General features: G+C 46.8%; 1 protein-coding gene across 5 annotated transcripts in view; it reads right to left on the reverse strand.

Moving 5' to 3' along the window:
- mdn1 (midasin AAA ATPase 1) overlaps positions 1-20,835 on the reverse strand; it is a 108,853-nt gene that overhangs the window by 29,108 nt on the left and 58,910 nt on the right. For 3 of the 5 annotated variants that reach the window (XM_080452547.1, XM_080452546.1, XM_080452544.1), the window contains exons 65-83: positions 20,211-20,516; positions 19,317-19,478; positions 18,492-18,771; positions 18,014-18,258; positions 17,586-17,681; positions 17,167-17,261; positions 16,152-16,276; positions 8,747-8,926; positions 8,003-8,112; positions 7,404-7,477; positions 7,002-7,185; positions 6,474-6,618; positions 5,770-5,916; positions 5,369-5,495; positions 4,585-4,690; positions 4,315-4,430; positions 3,689-4,123; positions 2,180-2,406; positions 168-308 (exon numbers count right to left, since the gene is read on the reverse strand). In XM_080452547.1, the coding sequence (XP_080308673.1) occupies positions 168-308; positions 2,180-2,406; positions 3,689-4,123; positions 4,315-4,430; positions 4,585-4,690; positions 5,369-5,495; positions 5,770-5,916; positions 6,474-6,618; positions 7,002-7,185; positions 7,404-7,477; positions 8,003-8,112; positions 8,747-8,926; positions 16,152-16,276; positions 17,167-17,261; positions 17,586-17,681; positions 18,014-18,258; positions 18,492-18,771; positions 19,317-19,478; positions 20,211-20,516 (3,301 nt within the window). The remainder of the gene's footprint in view (positions 1-167; positions 309-2,179; positions 2,407-3,688; positions 4,124-4,314; positions 4,431-4,584; positions 4,691-5,368; positions 5,496-5,769; positions 5,917-6,473; positions 6,619-7,001; positions 7,186-7,403; positions 7,478-8,002; positions 8,113-8,746; positions 8,927-16,151; positions 16,277-17,166; positions 17,262-17,585; positions 17,682-18,013; positions 18,259-18,491; positions 18,772-19,316; positions 19,479-20,210; positions 20,517-20,835) is intronic. The other 2 variants (XM_080452548.1, XM_080452545.1) reach the window with 1 other exon arrangement.

Genomic DNA, 20,835 nt, shown 5'->3' on the forward strand with positions numbered 1-20,835 from the left:
AAACATTACATGCTACAAGCTCGCAATCCGTCATTTTGTTTGTGACTTTGTGAGCTATTGTGAACTATTGATTACTTAATAAACTATCAATGATCAATTAATCATTTTTAATAATCCATTAAATCGATTAGTTCGATTAACTGTCGCCCCCTCTAATCGGTTCTAACCTCTCTGGCGGTCCCCATGTTGGTCTCTTCTGTGTTGTCGGTCCCGTCTCTTCACCAGGTTCTGGACAGCACACAGCACCGTGGTGATGCTTTTCTCCAGGTCAGCAGAGAACTCAGAGCAGAAGGCATGCTGTTGTTGACCTGCAAAGAGAAACAACCACAAATACACATTTCTGTAAAACCACTAGATAAATGCTGGAAAATGATTTTTTTTTTTTAGAATGATTAACCCATTAAGACCTGAGGCCGATTCTACAAAATGTATTTTAAATCCTAACAGTTTTTTGAAAAAAACCTATGTTGCTATATTAGTGGTGCTCAAACTTTTTCATGTCAAGGACCCCCAAAATGATATGTATTTGGCCGTGGAACCCCATTTCAAAATATTTTGTTCCAGGGACCCCCAGAAGCAAAGATTTGAGTTACAAATGTTCGGTTTAAAAATATATATTCAAAGATTTGCACAACTTTTCACGATTTAAAAAAAATAGCAGATCTACAAGTTTGTATATATCTGCTATTTTTGAATAGCCAAAGAAATAAAAAAATACACAGATGCATTCCCGGTCTTAACTCATTGAGTGCCATTAACATGGTGCAACGTGCCATTAACTGATTCACTGCCAATCACGTAGATCTACGCGAACCTATTTAAAGCCGCCACGTGCCAATCGCGTAGATCTACGTGAATCTACGTGAACTATATATTTTTTTTCCAATTTGACCCAAAGACCAAGGAGATTTTTCGAAGATCTAGACTCCTATCCACTTCCTTGTTAAATTAAAACTTAAAAAATCTGTATCTCGGCTCCTGAGTACTTTTTTTTTTCAATGAAAAACTCTGGCACTGGCTAAAAAAATATGAAAATACCTCTGGCAGTTAACACATCGACCGCCAGAGGTTAATCTCATAATGTACTCACCAGTGCCAAGGTGTTTTTGTTGTTTTTTTGTTTTTTTCATGTCGCCATAGATCTTGTTAAAATCCTTAAGATTGAGCCGTAAACGGTCTGTTTACATCCGCGACATCTCAACGTATCTCCCAGTGAAAATCACGTGTTCCGGATCCCAAATAATTCCGTTTCCGGTCATCAAACCGGAAACGGAAGTGGATAAAAAAAATTCCGAAAGTGAACCCGGACCGCGCATGCGCGAAAAGACCGTAGCCCGTAGGGCTACGGTCTCGGCGCTTAACAGTTGGATTTAACGGACCGTAGGACTACGTTCTTGGCGGTTAATGTGTTAATGGGTTAACGTGTTTTTGAAAAGAATAAAAAAAAAAAAAAAAAAAAAAAAAAGATTTGCAGCTCCATCCACTCCTTGTTTAACTTATAACTGAAAAGGCTGTATCTCGCTTCCTAAGCACTTTTGTTTTTACAAAAAAAAATTGCACTGGCCAGAAATAGCCAGAAATAATTCTGGCACTCAGTGAGTTAATGGGTTAATGAAGTAAAACTATTGTATCGAGGCTCTGTGTGTGTGTGTGTGTGTGTGTGTGTGTGTGTGTGTGTGTGTGTGTGTGTGTGTGTGTGTTTATGTGTGTGTGTGTGTGTGTGTGTGTGTGTGTGTGTGTGTGTGTGTGTGTGTGTGTGTGTGTGTGTGTGTGTGTGTGTGTGTGTGTGTGTGTGGACCAGAGTGTGCTGAAAACCGCAAAACAAACTCGGAGCATAAACAAAGAGATGCGGTTTCAGCCGTGCACACCGTGTTTAAGGACGTAGTACAGCGGTTCTCAAAGTTGGGTCCGTCAGGAGTGGAACCCCCAAGGGGTCCTTGAGGGGGATTTCAGGGGGTCCCCGGTCAAAATGACTGATAGTTATGAACCAAATGGACACTTGATTTGAAACTCTGACAGTGTACAAATGGAACCAAATGGACCCTTTGGTTTGTAACTCTGAAAGTTCGTACGCTGTCAGAGTTATGGGGGTTCGTGGCCCTAACGCATACAAAACTTGGGGGTCCTAGAAATAAAACAACGTTTGAGAACCACCAACGTAGTGGTCTTTGCTTCTAACCTGTTTGACCGTGTCCCAGGGAGAGGAGCTGGGTCTTCCAGGTGGTGAACTCGGTGAGACTGGCCTCCACCTCCTCTCTGACGTAGCGCAGGGCCTGGGCGAGGGCCGGCTGGCTGTCTGCACTGCCCACGCACACTGCAGGGCTGAACAGCTGCTCCACACCGGGCATCTGGGCCACCACGGCCGCCAGCCGGTCGAAACCAGAGCAGCAAGCGGAGAAGTGTTTCCTGGAGGAGAGAATGAGTTGGGTGTCGAGTTTGGTTTGGAACAGTGGTGGAAAAAGTACTCAAATTTTTTAACTTAAGTAAAATTATCAATACTGCAATATAGAAATACTCCGTTACAAGTAAAAGTCCGGAATTCGAGATTTACTTGATAGTCCATGAGCCAGACAAGATTTCATTATTGAAAGAGTGGGCAAAACCATACCTATATTAAATTGTTCATAGGGTCAATACGAGTAAATAAATATATGATATGGTTATCACACATTTTGTTATTTTCCCCATACGTACATGACAGGTGAAAAATTGACAACATTTAAAAAAGAGTTATCATAATGAAACTTCCTGAGTTGATTACTTACATGAAGACAATGATTTATCGTATTACAAGTTTTCTGAAATTGTACATTTAAATATGCAAATTAGGCATTACGAAAATATGCCCGAATTTGTATAACTTTCCAGAATCAACATTGGAACATTGGACAAAGCCAGAGTGAACATTCTTATTTCATTTTGTTAAGATGTTGGAGTCAAAGGTTTTTAATGAGGGAATATTCAATATCTGGCTCAATTTTGGGGCTCTGGCTCATGGACTAAATGCCTAATTTGCATATTTAAATATACAATTTCAGAAAACTTGTAATACGATAAATCATTGTCTTCGTGCAAGTAATCTACTCAGGAAGTTTCATTATGATAACTCTTTTTTAAATTTTGTCATTTTTTCACCTGTCATGTACGTATGGGGAAAATAACAAAATGTGTGATAACCATGAAAAAGCTGCTCCTGTGGAAAGGTTATCATATATTTATTTACTCGTATTGACCCTATGAACAATTTAAAATAGGTTTGGTTTTGCCCACTCTTTCGATAATCATTGCTCAATTTTGGGGCTCTGGCTCATGGACTATGAGTAGAAGTACAAAAAAGTATCAAAAGTAGAAAGTACTCATTATGCAGAATGTCCCATTTCAAGTTTTCAAAGTGAGCTTGTAGATCGGCTATTTTCAAATAGCCGAAATATATATAGAGCTGAAGTGGTTAATGTATGTTTAGTGATAAAAATCTAAATCTAAAAAGTAACTAGTAACAAAAGTTTTCAAATAGTGGAGTAAAAGTACAATATTTGCCTCTGAAATGTAGTGGAGTAGAAGTAAAAGTACTGAAAACTGGAAATACTCCAATAAAGTGAAAATACCTCAAAATTGGACTTAAGTACAGTACTTGAGTAAATGTACTTAGTTACAGTACTTTACACCACTGGTTGAGAGGCATTATTACCATGTGTGAAGGACACTGTGCGAGGACTCCCGTGCCACGACGTCCAGCTCCTCCCTCAAGCCCTGGGTCTGTTGCACCATGGTGGCCACCCGCTGGCTCAGCTGGCACCAGGCCGCGTCTCCTCTCCTCAGCAGACAGCCGGGGGGCTGCCGGTGGGCGGCGAGGGGAGACGGACACCTCAGGGTGTGCTGCCTCTGTTGTTGGCCGCCGCCTGGCTGTTCCTGGTTATTCTCCTGGAGGTCCTCCGGACAGCACTGAAGGAGCCAGGCTAGCTGCTGGAGGAGGGTGGCGCACTGGGCGGCCAGAGCCTGGCCCCTGGTCACCCAGTCGTGGAGCGGGGCCTGTGGGGGGAGGCTGCAGCCCGGGGTGGTGTCCGTTCCGGCGGGGTGGCTGTGGATGTGGTCGCGGATTCCCTGGACGCTCGCCGTTAGCCTCCTGAAGAGTCCAAAGGATTTTTTAAAATATTATTAGTAATTTTACAGTTTAACCCATTAAGATCGGGAATGCGTAATATTTTGATTTCTTTGGGCTATTAAAAAAATGCAGATATACAAGCTCATAGCGCGGCACCGAGTGCCGCGCTATGAGCTATATCGGCGTTGCTTGTATATCGGCCGTGGACAGACCTGAGGTGGATCCACTCTTCGGTGAGTTTGGCCAGTCGTCGTCTCTGTCTGAGCAGCAGTTTGAACAGGTGAGAGGAGAAACCACGGCAGCGGTCTATGTTCCCCACACCAACCTCCTAAAAAAACACAACACAAGCTCAGAATGATGCAGAACGTAGAAGAGAAGAGAAGAGAAGACAAGACAAGACAAGACAAGACAAGACAAGACAAGACAAGACAAGACAAGACAAGACAAGACAAGACAAGAGAAGAGGAAAATAATTCATCTACCTTGGCAGCACTTTGGAGAGCAGTCAGCAGTGTTGTTCTCCTGGCCCATGAACGGTAGAAGTACGTCTGACATCCTTGCCATGCAGCTGTCAACTCTGTGAACAATCTGCACAAGTAGATCAACAAGTACAGTGACAATCTGGGTTTGGTTCCGCACAATCCATTTCATCAGGTAAAATCAAATCAAATCATCATTTTGAAATAGAATCAACATACGGTATGTTGTCTAATTATTGAAATCGAGTTCCACCTTACAAAAATGACACTTCTAGAGTGCATTAACTTTCTTTGCAAAAGTGGTCTAACATGGCATGTGTCTTTTGGTATTCATTATCACATGTGTTTTCTGTATATTTTGTCTATTTTATGTACTGTACTATATGCGTTGTGTATTTTTTCTTGCTTCAACAAATTCACCATTTGGTAATAAACATTATGTGCAACAGCGGATTGAAAAATCTGAATGAATGGTGATCCAATACATCTTGTCATCTCATTATTCTTGGCATCTGTATTCTGGGCAACATTTTCAATATGTTTTTAAAAGAAAAGATTTTTGTTGGGGAAAATATCAGATTTACAAGCTTTTGTGCACTTCTACATTGGTTATTTTAGCTATTTGTTCTACGTCGAAGTATATAGTGTTTAACCCATTAAAACCGGGAAAGCATTTGTGTCATTTTAGATTTTTGCGTTGAAATCTTGAAATTGTGAGAACTATTGATTTAGAAGGCATTTGTAGAATGGGCCTCAGGTCTTCTGTGGGAGAGCTGTGTGTGTTTACATGTTCTCTGCATGCTCCTGGGTCCTGGCAGCAGACAGAGCAGTTGTCATCTCCAGAGGCTGCATGCACAGAGTCTTCTCTGGGTCCGCCGTCCTGTTCCATGCCAGCCCTTTACGGTAGGATAGACCTGAAGGGACAGTATTCATAATTAATTGATTCATGAGCTGTGTATTAATTAATGTGGTTAATAACCTGGTTTAAACACCAGTATTTAAGGTCATTACACCATAAATCAAGCACAAACTGAAATAGAATTACTAAGTAAAAGACCTGTAATATTTTACAGTTAACACAGCAAATCTATCTATGAATTCCATGTACAATTCACACTATAGTCACAGGCTATAAAGGATCAAGGGTATAAGAATTAGAAAGAAGAAGAAATAGAGGAAAAAGCTCACCTATTTCTGCAAGCATCTTGAAGAGGTCAGAGAGAGCTCTCTGTTTCTGCTGAAGAATGTGTTTGACCTCAGATTTCTGCTTCTCTTTCTCTGCAGTCGTGTCGATGGTGAGACCCTGCAGGTCGCGGAGGTTACTGATGATCTCACCTGAAATCACACAAACAGATCATTTCATATTTCAAGTTTTATTTATCTAAAGTGCAAAATCACACCAATGTCTCGATTTGACTTATCACAACACAATATACAACGACGACAATAATTTATTCGGGGCAGCAGTTAAAAAGAACGTTGGTGGGAAATCAAATACCTGACACTCTTCTCTAATTCAACACCTGCAGTCATATACATTATGATACTGGGTGAAACAGTTAATGAAACAAGTCAATTTAATCGATTATAAAAAAATATTTATTTTGATTGAAAATAGCAGATCTACAAGCTCACCATGTGTCTCGATGCATTGTGCGTCACGACACATTGTTGTACAACACCACAAAATTATATAAAAATCAATTAGATTTTTTGCATCAATTCGTTCATATAATAAAAAAAGTGCCGTCAGATTATTAGATTAGATTAGATAGTATCGACGGATATTCGCAGAGAAAATAATCGATAGTTGCAGCCCTAGTTGGAAATTAGGGCTGTTCATGACATGAAAAGGTTTGAGAACCACTGCCCTGGTAGTGCCGTTCTCTTACCAGTGAATATGTCCAGGTCCTCAGCCAGTTCTGGCACTGGGTTCTTCTTCACCAGCTGGACACACATCTTCTTCATCTTCCTGGTCAGAACGGGCAGACGACCCTGGAGAGAGGACGCGTCAACGGCCTCCTCTGGGACCTCGCTCTGAAATAACACGTAATTCAGTCAGGAACACTCACGTCACAAATAGATTTAACCATTTATTGCAACAACATGGAATACAGTTAAACTTGGCGTTAATGGCTCCGCTCTTTAAGATGTTCCCTAAATCATACAAGAGCAGGCCCATAGCAAGATTTAATCAGATTAACTTCAGTTTAAACGTTTCGAGTAATGCAAGACTCTGAACTATAAGGCGGAAGCTGGGGTGGTGGAGGCAAGCTTTGCCAGTAGCAGCAGTGCGTGGCGGCAATTGAAAGCAGAGATCCAGTGTAGGAGAGAGCCGTATTTAAATGGACTGCCTTGTTGAGGGAATGAGCCTGAGGTGTAATTGGTGTGTAGAAAAGCGTGGCTGATCAGCATTCTACCTGCAGGTCTCTGCCCTTCCCCGGCAGGGCGTTCCTCAGGGCCTGGTGCACCTTGTGGATGGGAGTTTCTTCTGGGTTGGAGTCCACGCTGTCCAGGCTGGCGTTAGATCCCTGTTCCACCAGAGCAGGAGCACTGGGGCCGTTCAGAGCCTCCTCAAACTTCTTGACAAACTTGAAGAGAGTCCTGGGGATAAACAATAAAAAGGTAGAGTTGAATGTTTATCGCCTGTGCATTGCTGGTATAGGCTCTTGTTGATCATGAGGATATTATATCCTTGTCATATCTTGAGTAAAGAAGGCTCTACTCTCTTCCCTGTGGGGGTTGTTTACCATTGAACACGACAGGACAAAATATGAAGTCATCACTGTAAAGAGAGGTTCTCAGCAGAGTTATAACCTTACCGATGAGTCTTCTCCACTGACTGCTTGATGGACCAGAAACTGACATCATTCCATTTGGAGATCTTCACAAAGTCCTGAGGAGGCATACAGAGCATACCATAAGTACACACATCATGGTGACAGACACCACATCAAATATTAACACATTCCCTGCCATTGACGGAGATTTCCGTCATTTCAAATCCAACACTTGACTGCCATTGCCGGAGATTTCCATAAAAAAAACAAACAAAAAAAACAATAATAATTACGCTAGAGGCCGCTCTTCCGCAACCTATGAATGATCCCTTGACTGCGAGAGAAGGAATGGACGGACATGGCGTCATCCCAAAAAGATGTGTTATGATCATGTTATGAGATGTAGACAAGGATAACACAAAAAGTCATAAGGGCTTGTTCCCATTGTGGACCTGTGTATTCAATTCATCGAGACATTAAAAAGACATACAATAATATACAAAAAACTAAATATGTATTGAAATAATGTTTTAAACAACATTGACAATTATGAACCGAAGTACTGTAAATTCATAACAAAAGAAAAGAAAACATAACATAGGTCAGGAAGTAGGACAACTAAATGTATGAAATGTAATCACCTTGAGCTCCTTCTCGAGAGGCTTTCTGAGCTGTGTGATTCTGGTGTGGATGCCTTCAGAGAACTGGGTGTAGTAGGTGTGCAGGTTCCACAGCAGACTGCACAATGACTCTGCAAAAGCACATATTTCAGATTTTTAGAGCCAAACATAATTTTAATTTTCTTCTTTTGTATGGCAGTGGTTCTCAAACCTTTTCATTTTAAGCCCCCTCCACTTTAGTGTGCATTAGACCAGCGGGGTTCTCAAACTTTATCAAGTCAAGGCCCCCCAAATTGATATGTATGTGGCCGCGGTTTTGTGCCACGGACCCCCAGAAGAGAAGACTTATGTTAAAATAATTCAATTTTTTTTCGATATTTAGAAAAAAAATAAGTAAAAAATAGCAGATATACAAGCTCACAGCGGGGCACGAAGTGACGCGCTGTGAGCTTGTAGATCTGTTATTTTTTAATAGCCACCATATAAATGGATCAAGTATTTAAAATGATTGTGATGCTATATTAACTACTTTTGCCGGGGACCCCCCTGGGGGTCCCTGACCCCACTTTGAGAACCACTGCATTAGGCCATGGGCCCCCATAACTCTCTGAGTTACAGAAATGTAAAGGGTCCATTTTGGTTCCATGTGTACGTTCTCAGAGTTATAGACCTCTAAGGTCCAAACTGTCAATAATTCAGTTGGGGACCCCCTGAAACCCCCCACCAAGGACCCCTGGTCAACGTGTGTGTACTGCTGTCAGCTACCTCGTCCTGGCTGGCTGGGGACCAGCAGCAGGTGGCAGTGGAAGCCCAGCAGCATGCCCAGGCGGGGGTGGAACTCTCCCAGGGTGGAGCCCTCCATGAAGGCCTGCAGGGTGGCGGACACCGACGACAGGGAGAGACGCTCCACGTCCTCCTCCTCCTCCTCCTCCTCTTCATCATCTGCTGATCGCAACCATCACATCGGTAGGTAAGGTTAGGTTTTAGTGGGGTTCAGTTGCATAGATAAATGAAACACAGGTTAATGGGCAATGGAAAAAAGTATAAATAAAACAAAAGAGTTGAAGATAGATAGATACAGCTACAAACGTTGCATGTGAGACAAAAATCTCTAATTGTGTTTTAAAAAGATAATAAGCATTTCTCTGATTGAGAACAGTGAGTACTGATAGCGAGAAGTAAGCAAATTAGCCTGCAGCTAATGGTTTTAAAGGTTCTATGATTGATGATATGATTCATTTTAACTTTTTTTATTTTTCGTGGTTTTTGGGGGGTTTTATGACCTCAATTAGACCCCAAAAAACTGAACTTTGAACATTCAGTGGATTTTGTGTGGTCTGGGGTTTTCTGAATAATTAGGCTGAAAAGTATTCTGTGATTGGCCCCTGGACTTTGATGTCACAGTCTATTAATCCCGCCTCCTCTCCGCCCCTCCTCTCCCCTATCCATTCCTTTGGGGGGCGGAGAGAGATTTTTTCAATGCCGTTGAAAAGGCTTTAGAAATCAGAGAGAAAAAATTCCTGCCATGAATCACTGGAGTGTTTTTTTTTGTTAACACTTTTAATACACGTTTGAAGGACCATGGTAAATACTTTTAATGTCTTGTAAAACTGAATGCCATGAAACCTTTTACCCATTAACTGCCAGAGGTATTTTCATATTTTTTTAGCCAGTGCCAGAGATTTTTGAAGAAAAAAAAGTACTGAGGAGCCGAGATACAGCATTTTTAAGTTTTAAGTTAACAAGGAAGTGGATGGGAGTCTAGATCTTTGAAAAATCATATCTCCTTGGTCTTTGGGTCAAATTGGAAGAAAAACATCTTTTTTTTTTTGTTCACGTAGATCTACGCGACTGGCACGTGGCGGCTTTAAATAGGTTCGCGTAGATCGAGAGTTATGCATATAACTAAGGTTCTACGAATTCCGGATGACCGCCAGAGGCAGTGTTTTCAACACCTGGATATCCATCACGCGCTCGCGTATGGGTCGAATATTAATACCAACAAAGTCACTCGTGACCTGTGTACGCGCACGCCACCTATATAGGTGCGGGGCACACAGCGTTCATCCTCATGAAATCTTTTCGTCGAGAACGAGATTCCGAGTGACAGTCAACTCTGGCGGTCATCCGGAATTCGTAGAACCTTAGTTATATGCATAACTCTCGTTCTACTTCATTCCTACTGACCGCCAGAGGCAGTGTTTTCAACACCTGGATGACTAATACCAACATAGTCACGAGGAACCTGCCCTTACCTGAACATCAGTTGCAGGTAGAAGAGGCCGACAGCACCGCCATCGCCATGGGATGAGGGGCGGCCACATTCACTCTATAGAAGCGGGCAAACGTGCAGGAAGAGGCCCACGCTGCTGCAGCACATATGTCAGCCAGTGGGACACCCCTCAATGCAGCCCAGGAGGTGGACACGCTCCTGGTCGAATGACATCTCACATGAGGAACAGGCAAACCCTTGCGTTCGTAGGCCTGCAGAATGGCCTCAACAATCCAGTGAGAGAGTCGTTGTTTGGACAGAGCACATCCTTTCCTGTGCCCTCCATAACAGAGAAACAGTGCGTCCGACTTCCGAAACACAGAAGTCACATCCACATACTGCCTCAGGGCCCGGATGGGGCACAGCAACCCACGATCAGGATGCGATCCCTCTGCCCCCGGCTGTGGGGCATAAGCCGTCAATCCGACAGGCTGGTTGATATGGAAGGCTGAAAGCCTTTTTGGAAGGAAGGAGGGGTTGGGCCACATAGTAACCCCAGACCCATCCGAAGTCCACCTCAAACAGTCCCTGGCGACAGACAGGGCCTGGAGTTCCCCCACTCGCTTGGCAGATGTAATGGCGAGGAGGAAGGCGGTTTTAACAGACAGCCACCTGAGATCCGCCCGCTCCAGCGGCTCGAACGGTGGAGAACACAGGGCTTCCAAGACCGTAGGCAAGTCCCACGAGGGCACCCGAGTGACATGCGGGGGGCGCAATCTAAGAGCCCCCTTCAGAAAGCGACTCACAAAAGGATGAGATCCCACAGTACGACCGTCCACCAGCTCGTGCTGAGCCGAAATGGCGGCAACGTACACCTTCAGTGTAGAGGCTGAGAGCCCCTTAACCAACAATGTCTGTACATAGCGGAGCAGTATTGGTACCGAGCACCTGACTGGATCCACTTGTTGGCCCTCACACCAACTACGGAACAATTTCCATCTGTTAGAGTACAGCGCTCTAGTGGAGGGTGCACGAGCGTTCAGCAAGGTATGGACAACCGCCTGATCGCAGGAGTTCAGCAGTGAACCCGGCCCCTCAGGGGCCATACATGAAGCTGGAGGCGATCTGGCTGGGGATGCCAAATGCGGCCCCCTATTTGCGACAGGAGGTCCTGTCTCGACGGGAGAGGCCAAGGCGCTCCGTTGAGAAGCCGTCGGATCATGGGAAACCATATCCTCCCCGGCCAGTATGGAGCCACCAGCAGCACCGTGTGACCACATGTGGCTATTCTGTGAAGCGTCAGCCCGAGCAGTGGAATTGGAGGGAATGCGTATAGAAGGCAGTCTAGGGGCCATGGGTGAGCTAATGCGTCCTGCCCCAATGGACTGGTTGGATCCGACAGGGAGAACCATAGTCGACAGTGTGTTGATGTGCTTGAAGCAAACAGATCCACTTCTGCTCTCCCGTACCTCTCCCAGATCTCCTGAATCACTGAGGGGTTCAACCTCCACTCGCCTGGAGGAGGACTCTGGCGAGAAAGCATATCTGCAGCCTGGTTGTGAACACCTGGCAGATGTACTGCCCTGAGACTGGCCAGGCGAGGAAAGGCCCACTGAAGGAGTCTCTGAGCCTCCTGCAGAGACTGCCTGGACCTGACACCTCCCTGATGGTTCACATGGTAGACCGTTGATGTATTGTCTGATCGGACAAGGACATGTTTTCCTTCCAAGGCGGGAAGGAAATGTTTGAGGGCTAAGTACACTGCATGGAGCTCCAGCGCATTTATATGTAGTAGCCCCTGCTGAGGGCCCCAGGTTCCTCTTACGGTCCTGTGACTCCACACAGCCCCCCAGCCTGAGAGAGATGCATCCGTCACCACTATCTCCCGGCGAGAGGGCAGTGAGCCCATGGCGACGCCCCGGCATAGACTCGCCCTCCTTCTCCAGGGTTCTAGCAGCCGACGGCACTGGCTGGAGTTCCTCACCAGCCTCTTCTGGTGCCTCTTGGGGTCGAGGCCCAAGCCGTTGACCAACCGCTGCAGGGGGCGCAACGAAAGGAGTCCCAGGGGCACAATTGCGGATGCCGCAATCAATGTGCCCAGCAGACGAAGGAGCAGGCCGTATGTCGGCCTTGTACTTCCCCGTACACGAGCGACAAGGGCCACAATGTCGTCCACTCTCCGTGGGGAGGGGCAGGCCCGCATTGAAACCGAATTGAGGGCGATGCCGATGAACACAACAGTTTGACTGGGAGCCAGAGAGCTCTTGGCGAGATTCACCGTGAGCCCCAGCCGTGCGGCATGGGCCAGAAGGGTGGACGTATCGCTGAGTGCCTGCTCTTGGTTCGAAGCACATACCAGCCAATCGTCTAAGTACGGGAGGATCCGCATGCCTCTGGCCTGCAGCGGAGCAAGCGCCGCCGCTACGCATCTGGTGAAGATCCGGGGGGCGAGAGAGAGCCCGAATGGGAGCACCCGGAACTGATAAGCCCGCCCTTTGAAGGCAAAGCGGAGAAACTGTCTGTGGTGTGGTGCTATTGGCACATGAAAATAAGCATCTTTAAGGTCGATGCTTGTGAACCAATCGTTCTGTGCCACAGTCTGGAGAACATCCACTGTGCGCAGCATTCGGAAACGAAAAACCTTCAGGTACTGATTCAACTGCCTGAGGTCGAGGATCGGCCGAAGGCCGCCGTCCTTCTTCGGAATAAGGAAATAAATGGAGTAGAACCCTCTTAGCTGAGCTGAACCAGGTACATACTCTATGGCTCTCTTCTCTAGGAGCTCTGAAATCTCCCGGCTGAGGGCTTGAGACCTCAGCGGGTCGTCGACCACCTTCATCCGTACCCCTGTGAAACTCGGGGGCCGACGATTGAATTGAATTCTGTAACCCTCGGACAGCGTTGCCACCACCCAAGGGTCTGGAGTCAAGGCTTCCCAGCGGCTGAGATGTTGTGGGGTGAACCGGCTGGGGCCCGGGTCGGGAGAGTCACCTCCGACTCCCCCGGCCCTGGAATGGTTTAGAGGATCGGCCGGCAGGGGCCCCACGCCTAGGAGCCCTGCCTGTGGGCGGCCGGAAAGAAGGCTCTTGGGGGCCCTGTTGGGGTTGGTCCTGCCGAGGAAAGGGACGTCTGGCTCCCGAGGAGCTCTGGCCCCTGGCTGCTGGGTAAGGATTGCCTGTGCGTCTAGGCTGAGGTGACGGTGCTGGGCGTAAGTCCGCAAACTGGCGCCTGGACCTGTTCGCTTGAACACTACGCTCCAGGGCCTCTTGAGCTGCGGGCCCAAACATCTGGCCCGGAATGACAGGTAGTGTGCGGAGTGTCCTCCTGCACCCCTCCGACAACGGGGACTGGGCGAGCCACACCTGGCGACAAGCCAAAGTCAGAGTGGACATCAGTCTGCCAAGCTCCCTCGTCATATAAGCGAAAGCGTGGAGTGAGGCCTCACTCAGGCTCTGTGACGGGGCGTCACCCCCCGCCGTGCGGAGGGACTGGTCTAGGGCCAGTATAAGGTGGGAAAGAGAATTTCCGATACGCGCCGCCCGAGCTGCTATATCGTAGCTCCTGGTGAGGTAGTCATCAGTGACCCTGCATTGTGCTCGTGGGCAACGAGCATCCGGTCTGAGGGCCTCATCTGGGGACAGTATTAAGGATGCAATGGCAGGGTCCATAGCCGGCACGCGGTCTAACCCATACTCCCCCGCTCTGTCCATGGACGCCAAGGTCCTGCAGTCTCGTGACAGGTGGAGACTGGCCTTGGCCCTGGGATCTGACCAACATTGCTGAAGCTCCTTGATGAAGTCCTCAGACGGTGGCACACTGAAAGAGGACTGCTGAGCGTGCCTGAAGAAGGCATTAGGAGGGGGGGCCTCCCCAGGGGGGCCTCCAGTCCAAGCTGTGACAATGCCAGCTGAACGGCCTCCCTAGCTGCATTGAGCCCAGGCACATGAGCATCTGCTCCAGACCCCTGAGAGCCTGTCACTGAGCGGGTGGGGGACCCCCCCTCTTCCTCCAGGACCTCATGCTCTGCCGTTCCGGACGCAAACTGGGAGTCCGAGGCTGCAATGGACATAACATCGTCCTCATGTTGATCAGCAACATCGACCGTATCGTGGCCATAGTTCCCATCTGTAACCTGGAGTAGAGGAGCTGGGGCCACAGCATCGGTGCGGGGAGCACCAGGCTGCAGGTTGAGGAGAAGGGCCTTAATTTGAGCAAACTCCGAGGCCAATGTGTCCACCTTGCGAGACAACGGATCGTCCTCCTGACGTCTCCTCTTGGCGCCTGAGGTCCCAGTAGATAGGCGCTGGCGTTTAGAAAGACCCCCTACAGGGCTCAAGACTGGCATTCCTGAGGAAGGCATCTCTTCTCCGGTATCCTCCTCAGCCATAGCCAACCTCTCTTCCCTCTCAGCGGAAGACATGATACTGCAATTAGCGCAAGCGTCCTCCGTTAAGGCTTGCCTCAGATGCCCAATGCCAAGACAGTGTGGGCATAGGTCATGGCCATCTTCTGACCCCAGAGCAGCCGAGCATGTGTTACAGACGGCGTACATTGCCAGCATGGCAGCACCAAAGCAGCAGTGGAGCGCGAGACACTCCCAATGCCAATTGCTAACGGTACAATACAGTGGGCCACACCGTGGTTACGCTTTTTTTTTTTTCTTTTTAATTTTCTTGCTCTCTTGTCGAGCGACCAGCAGCAGCGGAGCGAGACACACTCCCAATGCTAGCGGTATATTAAAGCGGCAGAGCGAGACACACTCTCAACGCTAATCCTCCTTTTCCTTTTTTTTTTTTCTGTCCAGCGACCAGCAGAAGTGGAGCGAGAGACACTCCCAATGCTAGGCTAGCAGTATACTTTTCCAGTAAAAGCGGCAGCGAGACACACTCAACGCTAATACTCCTCTCCTTTTTGTCCTTTTTTTCTCTTGTCCAGCAATCAGCAGAAGTGGAGCGAGAGACACTCCCAATGCTAGGCTAGCAGTATACTTTTCCAGTAAAAGCGGCAGCGAGACACACTCAACGCTAATACTCCTCTCCTTTTTTTTTTTTTTTTTCCTCTTGCCCAGCGACCAGCAGAAGTGGAGCGAGAGACACTCCCAATGCTAGGCTAGCAATATATATCTGTTTATTTCCGTAAACACAGCCCAAACATTCACTCACCGTCGCCGATGCACAGCTATGGCTCCATGCCTGGACCGCCTCGATGTTATTGTCGTTAGCCACGGATGCTAACAAGCAGCCGCTAACTCCATTCACCGTTGCTGCAGCTATATGCTGCAGCTATATGCTTCCTCTCTTTTTCCTTGTCCTTTTCTCTTCCTTTCGGTTCTTTTCCGATGCCCCTGTGAACGGGGTAATCCAATTTATTTCCGATGCCCCTATGAACGGGGTAATCCAATATATAAATCAGGCTACGCAGTCTCTGGAGGACGAACGTGGTCCGTAGCTCCAACCGTGTTGGTTGCAAGACTTCACGCGCAGCTGAAGTTGGTCGACCTTACGCTCCGGAGGCGAAAAGATGAAAGAGGATGAACGCTGTGTGCCCCGCACCTATATAGGTGGCGTGCGCGTACACAGGTCACGAGTGACTTTGTTGGTATTAATATTCGACCCATACGCGAGCGCGTGATGGATATCCAGGTGTTGAAAACACTGCCTCTGGCGGTCAGTAGGAATGAAGTAGAACTACGTGTTTGGCAGTGAATCAGTTAATGAACTGCAAAATAAAATTTCATTCTTTATTTCAGAAACGACCATGAAGAGAGATGGGAAACCAAGGGCAGAGAGAAAGAGAGACATGCAGGCTCAGACATGCAGGTACTCAACACTGATCTCTGATTTTGATCTCAACTTGATAATTTAACAAATTTAGCAAATACTTCCACGGATCAGATTAGTGCAATAATGATTGTGTACTGGGGCAGTGTTAACAATGGACACACATCAAACCACATACCAGCGTTGGCATCCATCCTCTGCTCCTCCAGATATCTCTCTATCAGTTGGTAAACAGAGAACCATCGTTTGGTCGACTTCTCTGTGTGACGCTTCATGGCGTTGTCCAGACTGCTTGACCAGCAACTATAGTACCATGCAAGCAAGACAGAAAAGACAGAATAAGTGTGTGTACCGGTATAAATGCAGAATACATTTTGAAAATCAATGACTTTTCTGCCTAAGCAGCCCGTTGATTAATTTAGACTGGGCTATTTTCGGCACACGATAAAGTATAAATATATATCTAACTAGAAAAAGTGCTCCTCGGAGCACAGGTCTCCGCCAGGTCAGGTACGTTATTCTGGCCTCCTGGTGGCGCTATAATAGGCCAATGTGAAAAGGATGCCATTTATTGTTAGGTCTTTCACGGCAATCAGACACTGCATTCATGATTTGAGGCATTTTGTTCCAAAAATGTGTTTTGCCAAATTAGACCTGCTGGTGGCGCTATAACAGGCCAATGTGAAAAGGGTGGCATTTCTTCCTCGGCCTAGTGGGAATGTGCGTGTGAAAATTCACGGAAATCACAAGCTGCGTGCATAGTTTGAGGCTTTTTGTTCAAAACGGACCAATCCTGCAAACTTTGGAAGCCAACCATAGGCAATGAGGATGGAATATGGGAAATCGGACAGATTCGTGTTGATCACATGACTATAGAGATACTGTGTACCGATTTGCATGACGTTTGGATAAAATCTGTAGGAGTAATGTAAAAAAAAATGGTTTTGCACAAATCGGCCTCCTGGTGGCGCTATAACAGGCCCATGTGAATTGGCATCCAGGGAGTGTGTGTGCACAGTTTCGGAGCGACCGGGCCAACGGTGCCGGAGATTAGCTGCTAACACACAGACAGGACGGACGGACACACACACACACGGACGGACGGACAGGGGCGAAAACATACTCTCTCGCCATGCCTTTCGGCCTGGCGGAGACAATAACTATGGAAGATTTGACGGCCAGTGGTTTCTTACCTGAGCTCCAGTTTGCGCCACTGGATAATGATCTGGGTGACTGGTTCCAGTTCCTTCCTCAGAGAGACTGCACGACTGGCGTTATTCTCCCAGTCCTGACAAGAGGATTATTATGGCTTACTTTAGTATCGTCTCTGTTGGGTGGAAACCCCATAGTGTCCAAAACTGTTACTTTTCAGGATTCAAATACAAAAATATAAGATCGGCAAGCTCAAAACGCGTCGATTCGCGCCACGTTTTGAGCTTGTCGATCTGCTATTTTGGATACTTTTGTGTGACGCTGTACTATGATCAAGTAGGGCATTAATTTACAAAAAAAGTTAGAATATGGAGATAAGAGGTTTTTGCCCAACAGCAACCACATTGTACAGCACCTCATGCATTCTAATGACAATGGGGACAGGGGCAGCACACCTCACCTGTGCTTTACTCAGTAGGATCTCCATGCCGTTGAGGAACTTGGCCAGCGGGCTGGCCAGACTGAAGGATGAGATTCTATCTATCACTACAGTCACCTAGGGAAAAGAAAATCACAGGGAAGTGTCCGATTATAGCAGCGTAGCAGAGTGGCTAGTGGAGTGCTGCATTTGGTTGGACCCCCATACCAAACTGGGGGTCCTTGACATGAACAAGTTTGAGAACCACTGAACTTAACCCATTAAGAGCCGAGGCTGATTCTACAAATGCCTTCTAAATCAGTAGTTCTCAAACTTTTTCGTAATTAAAACAAAAATAGCAGATGTACAAGCTCGCAGCGGGGCACAAAGTGGTGCGCTGTGAGCTTGTATATCTGCTATTTTTAATTGCCAATGCTAAAATCTAAAAGAAAAATTATGGGTTAACTTACCTGCACTAACGCTGGGTGATCTGGCCAGTCCTCCAGCCTGTGTTTGACTGCTACTCTGAGCTGCTCCAGAACGGGCAGACAGAGACGGGCCTGGCTCATGTTGGGCTGCTGGTAGAAGTCGTACGGTCCGTCCGTGTGGACCGCCAGGCCGTCTGGACCCCCGGCGGTCCCCCCCAGCACGCTGTTCTGGAGGAGGGCGCCCACAAGCAGCTGGCTGCCCATCAGCTGTGGCTCCAGCTCAGCATCTGTTGAAATGTTATCTCAATTAACAGAATGCAATTCATTCCTAGGTCACTGACCCAGGTGTGCCTTTTATCAAATGTAGACCACACATTCAATATTTTCTTTCTATGAAACTATGGTATATAAAAGCTATACACATCTTTATTATGTTTTTTTTTTAATCTAAAAACAAATTTCAACCTCATTCTGCAATGTCAAATGAAAAAAAATAATTGTAAAAACAAGGTTGACCAACCCATCATATGGTAGAAGCGTGACATCACAGGGGCAGCGATCTGATAGGAGGAGATGAGGGCTTTGATGTGCTCTTTGCTGTGATTGGCCGGAGCTGTGCTTTGGTACCACAGGGACTGGGCGTATCCCAGACACAGGCGCTGGTGGATGTCTACTATTGCGCTCATGGCAGCAGGACACAGGAATGTCTGCGTGGACTCGTCGTCGGGTCCTTCCTCATCTTGTTCCTTGGTATCTGCTGGGCCCTCCAGGCTGGGCTGGGCCGTGATGTCTGCAAAGTCCTGGATGGACATGGGGATGGAGAGAAGGTCATTGCAGATAGGGATAAGTTGTTATAGTACCGGTAGTCACTGGGTGACCAGTAGTAAATCCAATACAAAAAATGTAGGACTCAAGACGCAAGTGTATCTGAGAGCAGCTATCTGTAATTGTTCATCTTATTTCACTTCACAATGCAGTATATTTCATTATGTCTATCTCACGCTTAATCCATTCAATCCAGGAACGCATCTCTGTCATTTTAGGTTTCTTTGGCTATTCAAAAATAGCAGATATACAAGCTCATAGCGCAGCACTCGGTGCCGCACTATGAGCTTGTAGATCTGCTATTTTTGATTGTTTGTTTGATTCTATTTCACATGCTGCTATGTGCATGACATGACGAAAGAAACCACCTCTGGTCATAAAGCCTGAAATGCCTGGTGAAATGAAAAGTGAAACTTTTGAGTATGAAAGTTGGGCAATAGTTGAAACTCTGAGTGTAAAATGTGTAATGTTATAGAAGAGTCATGTATAATTTACAGCTCAGTGCATCAAAGTGTGGTACCTTGCTGAACTGAGGGAAGCGGCGTCTGAAGTCTCTCTCCTCCTGTTCGTCTTCGGTGAGGCCTGTGCCGTGCAGTCGACTGCGGTTTCGGTACAGACTGGCCTCCATCTGTTCTTTCTCCCTCCGCCGTCTCTCCTGTTCATCCCACTCGTTCACCAGTGCCTGAAGATAAGATCAGATGAGACCAGGTGGGGGGGAGACCTTTGTTAACATCGCAAGGGAAATTCCATTTCAGCTTCACCCAGCTGCTGGCTGCTCAGATGGTCATGATGAATGCTCAGGGGGAGCTGTTTGAAGCGTCTTGCGCAGGATCACTTCGTCACGCAGACATTGGCGGGCCGGGAGGCAAACCGGTGACCTTCTGGCAAACAGGTGAACCGCTCAACCCACTGAGCTACAGCCACCCCCAAAATGTGAAGCGTAATGCTACGTTAGTAAGACGTTGAAATGATCCTTACATACAACACTATAAACAACACTACAAGACTATCACGGTTATTTCAAACGTTTGCCTCAACAATTATTAATGAACGATGAAAAACAAATTGAAGAGCAAAAATAACAGATCTACAAGCTCACAATGTGTTGCGATGCAACACATTGTGAGCTTTCAGATTGGCTATTTTCACAATTTTTGTACACCACCATACAATGATTATGAAGTATAGAGGGTGAAGTTGTTAATCAGACGTATGTCAGATGTATGTCGATTCTGTGATGCAATATAAAAATACATTTAAAAAAACCTTGCTTCTCTGGTATTTGGTTATAAGTCTGTTATTGGAACTTAGTATCGGTTTCGATATGTTTTCGGTTAATTGCCCAGCCCTCTACAACACAATGCAAATAAGGCTGATTGTCACTGAACTCAAAGGCTCTGACTGAAGCACTCACCTGACAGATGTGCCTGAAGAGGCTCAGGGTTTCCTCGCCCAGCTGGCCCATGGCCAGCGCGTGGCACTGCACGAAGCGCAGCGCGTTCAACAGCAGCGTGGAGGACTGGGGCACTACGAGCTCCGAGGAGGCGTCCTGCTGGGGCAGCAGCTTGGCCAGGCCTCGCAGCGCGTCCATGCACGCCCTGGAGCACAGGAAGTCCGCCCGCGCCAGGTAGGTGGGCAGGCTGGGGGTGACGGAGGGGAAGGCCAGCAGGCAGCTGATCAACTTGGGCAGGCCGGGCGCAGTGGCCAGCGAGGAATACACCTGCGGTTAGGGGGTGCAACAGTTAATCGGACTGATCGATTTTTATCGATTATAATAAAATAAGCAATTAATTGAGTAATCGATTAAGCCCAATGGGGCTGCAACCGTTAACCACTTTCAACCTGGCATCTCTATTATATCTCTAAATTTATGGGACTAAGTATAAAATCAACAAAGTAAAAATAACAGTAATACAGTAATAGTACAGAATAGTAGCTAAGACAATAATTAGACCAGAATTTTTCCAAAACGACGCATTGCATAATATGCGCATCGCATAATATGCTGCGTATATTTTTGCATTTTCCGCAAATTCCCG

This window comes from Gymnoscopelus braueri (assembly GCF_963280865.1).
Source record: "Gymnoscopelus braueri genome assembly, chromosome: 16".
Taxonomy (NCBI): Eukaryota; Metazoa; Chordata; class Actinopteri; order Myctophiformes; family Myctophidae; genus Gymnoscopelus; species Gymnoscopelus braueri.